At 38.5% G+C, this 3,994-nt stretch overlaps 1 protein-coding gene across 1 annotated transcript; it reads left to right on the forward strand.

Annotated features, from left to right (window-relative positions):
- Positions 1-814: 814 nt before the first annotated feature.
- Positions 815-1,717, forward strand: LOC120528532 (putative nuclease HARBI1). Its single transcript, XM_039752707.1, has one exon. The coding sequence runs from the start codon at positions 815-817 to the stop codon at positions 1,715-1,717; it is 903 nt and encodes a 300-aa protein (XP_039608641.1).
- Positions 1,718-3,994: the final 2,277 nt, after the last annotated feature.

The following is a 3,994-nucleotide window of genomic DNA, read 5'->3' on the forward strand; positions in this document are numbered from 1 at the left end:
ATATCAAGTATAAATCTAAGAATTCTAAATGTGCAGAGTTGGAATATCATACATTTAACACTAGAATTACCAGAGCCTATGAAAAAACTCGTAGATCCGTCTCACCTTAGATCGCTTCGCACCTCTCCATCAGCGTCTTTTGTCCTTTAAATGTGTTGATAAGCAGCAAGCAGCCTGTTATCACATCCCCCACCGGCGCACAGTTTTCTCAGCTCAAGTCTGTTTACCTCCGTGCCCGTTGCTTGGAGTTGTATAGAGTGAGAAGTCAAGCAAAATCACACCTTTTATAAATACTATATCGTTATTTGGAACACATGCATTTCATTTGTTTTCCGTGTCTACAACAATCTATGTACAGTAAACACATCATTAAAACAGAAACCTTTTCATGTTTTAGTAATAATTGACAAAATGTAGACATGAAGGGCCGGTTTCCCGAACGGGGATTAAGCCTAGTCGTAGACTAAATGTCATTTTAAACCTGGATTTATTGAAGTAACTTTCTCACACATGGATTACAATAGTCTCAGACTTGCACTAGTCTTGACTTAAACAATTGGATTTCTAAAAGTAGAATTAGACCTAATCCAGATCTAAATTAAGTCTTAAATTAAACCTGGTCAGAAGCAGGTTTAACCTCAGATTAAAAACTGCTTGCCTCAAGGCTCACGTCCACAGTAGCAAAAAATGGATTACCTTGACTATTTCAATGACAGTAAGAGACCACCACCAAGACCAGAAAGAAGGTTGCTAAAAAGACAGAAGCAACCCACTAAATGATTTTGATGATTTACATTTTCTTGACCGTTTCCGTATGTCAAAGGAAAATGCAACAGAAATAATTGGTTTGCTGCAGCCCAAGCTTACAGGTGACTTAGTCAGAGGCACCCCTATTTCTCCTTCCTTACAAATATTAATTACCTTAAGGTTTTTGGCATGTGGAACCTACCATCGGGAAACTGGGGATTTGTGTGGTGTAGGTGAATCAACAGTGTGCAAAATAGTACACAAAGTCTGCAGTGCTATATGTGAACTGAAAAAGGATTTCATCAAGTTCCCAAATGCTGCTGAACAGGCCACCTGCAAGGTAGATTTCTATGAATATGGGAACTTCCCTGGAGTCATTGGTTGTATCGATGGCTGCCACATTCCCATCAAGTGTCCCTCTACAGCAGATGCTGAGGAATTCAGAAATCGTAAAAACTGGTTTTCAATAAATGTACAAGGAGTGTGCACTCCCACTATGCAGTTCTCCAATATTGTTGCATGCTGGAAAGGTTCAACTCATGACTCAAGGATTTTCCACAACTCCTCTTTATATACTCAGTTTGAAGCAAGACAACACTCTGGAATTCTACTTGGTGACAGTGGGTATGCGCAGACAAACTTCTTGTTCACCCCTTATCCCCATCCAGTCAGACCAGAGCAACAGCGCTATAACCTAGCTCACATTCTCACCAGAGGGCTAATAGAGCGCATGTTTGGTGTATGGAAGAATCGTTTCCAGTGTCTCCGAAATACACTGCAGTTTGAACCTAGGAGGTGCTGCATTGTTATTATTGCAACAGCAGTGCTTCATAATTTTCTTAAACGGTGCGGCTGCCCAGACCCTGATATTGAAGATGATGATGACCAACATGTCCCCATCCCTGAGCTAGCCAATGACAGAAATGGACTTGCTTACAGAGATGCTTTTGCTTTGCAGCACTTCTCATAAATGTGCCTTGAATGATACATAAATGATTGGCATAGACAGGTAAAAAATTCAGGAAATTTTTTATTTAACTGAGGTTTGGTTCCAAAGACAATTGACACTGCTGCTGCTTCATCTCTCTCTTTCATAGACAACTCAAGATGAAGAATTTTCATTTTGACTTCATGTTCTTCTTTTAAATATTTTAATTTACATTCATGGAACTCTATGGCAAGTTTCTCATGAATGGTCATCCTTTTCCCTCTTGACCTGCTGCCTGGATTAGAGACTGCTGGATGCTGACTAATGCTACCGCAGGAGACTGGAAGCTGCTGCATGTTGGTGCTGGCTGCTGATGGATTCATTTGAGCCTCTTGACTGTTCCCTGCGCCCCCCAAGTCCTGGGTGAAGATCAGGTCATCTTTGTATGGAAGAAAAATCTAGTATTACATTTGACTTCAACAATAAAGGTCATTACGTCATTTTTGTTACAAGACATGACTTGCATTTAATTACTGTATGTTGGATGGGATAACACATGTTACTGTAAATGAGACATGTCCTATCAAATGAGTCTTTGAAAGATTTCTCACCTGAACTGTCCAAATGGTCATCATCTGGAATACCTTCCAGGGGTTGCTGACTTTCAATAATCCCAGCCAACAAGTCCCCAACTCCTCTGTGTCTGGTGGAACTGGAAGTCCCCCACCTGTCTTGAAACGCTCTTGACGCGTAGCAGCAGTTGTTTTTTTCAGGTTTATTTTTATGTTTTTCCACAGGACCTTTACAAGATAATATACACTCTGAAGTTGGAGTTCTACATAATATTGTTTTCTTTTTACATTTCATTGATGAAAACATTTATAATTTACTGATTTGTAAGAATGGGGCAACAATAAATCATACCTGAACTTGTTGGAGTGTCCGTTTGGTTACTTTTTCATTTGAGTTGAATTCATTCAATATGGAAATCCATGCTTTCTTCTTCTTGTTTTCTGTACCTGAATCATGCTGTTTGTTTTCAATTACAGGATAGTTTGATACAATTTGTTTAAAAAGGGTCTTCTCAAATTCACTGAAGTTTTTTGAGCGTTTTCTTTTGTCTTTATCCATTTTTTGGTTAAGTGTAATGACTCCTGTTCCACACACTCCTTAAGACTAATGAATTACAAGTATTCCATACCAGGTTTTTATAGCAACCTCTCCTTAGCCACATGTGCATGCCATTAATCTAATCGGGTTTCCAAAAGATGATCTCACTTGTCCTTGATTACCTTAATCTGAGACTCTGTAGTCTAGAACTAGTTAATCCAAATTTAAGCAACATCTCAGAAAGTCAGTTGTTTAGTGTGGATTAATTTAAGTAGAATTAGCCTAGTCCTGGTTTATTTTAAGCCCTTAACGGGAAACTGGGCCGAAGTGTATAATGTGTTAAGCCTGATTTCCAAATATCAAATAAACACTTTCACAAAAGTTACAAATATAACAGAACAAGTGTGCTTCTATTCAAGAATATAACTACAGAAAGAACCCACATTAGGGTGCGACATTGACATACATTTACTACAACTGCTTCAGTGGCGCAACAGTATCAACTGTTGACTGGTAATCAAAACTTCACGGGTTCGATCCTGGATGCATCAGTTTTGAGAAATGAGCTGCTCTTAGACTCTTTTGGAATAAAAATATACATTTGATTTCAGTCTGTAACAACCAGTGTAAATGTATGATACTCATAAAGGTCAGCTTTGTTTTTTTTTTTATTCAGTTTTATTCTCTCAGTCACGTTCACGATCCTACCCTTCATCTGACACTGCTGTTTTCACATAAAGACGCGCTATAGTTCTACACTCTACTTGTGACTTTACGCTATAGGTAAATAAACCAAGGTAAATAAGTAAATAACATTCGATCTGGCTCTTATATAAAAAGTACAGTGACGGCAGCTTCCACCTTCCAGTTATAGACTCTTCAGTACGCAAGCGATCCTCCACTCTAGTGTTTAGATCTGGATGGTGCATGTGTCCAAAACATTAACATTTATATGTTACTTACATCTTGCCAGAAGAAGGGGCCTGAGTTGCCTCGAAAGCTTGCATATTGTAATCTTTTTAGTTAGCCAATGAAAGGGGTAATTTTGTTTGACTTTTCACCATATTACTTACATAAAAGCCAGATCGAATGTTATTTACCTTAATTTATTTACTTACTTCCTACAGCGTAAAGTCACAAGTAGACTGTAGAGCTTCCCGTACATATACAAAGAACATCAATGGCAAAAGTGCGAGAATGCAGTTAAAT

This window comes from Polypterus senegalus, chromosome 4, assembly GCF_016835505.1.
Source record: "Polypterus senegalus isolate Bchr_013 chromosome 4, ASM1683550v1, whole genome shotgun sequence".
In the NCBI taxonomy this organism is placed as follows: Eukaryota; Metazoa; Chordata; class Cladistia; order Polypteriformes; family Polypteridae; genus Polypterus; species Polypterus senegalus.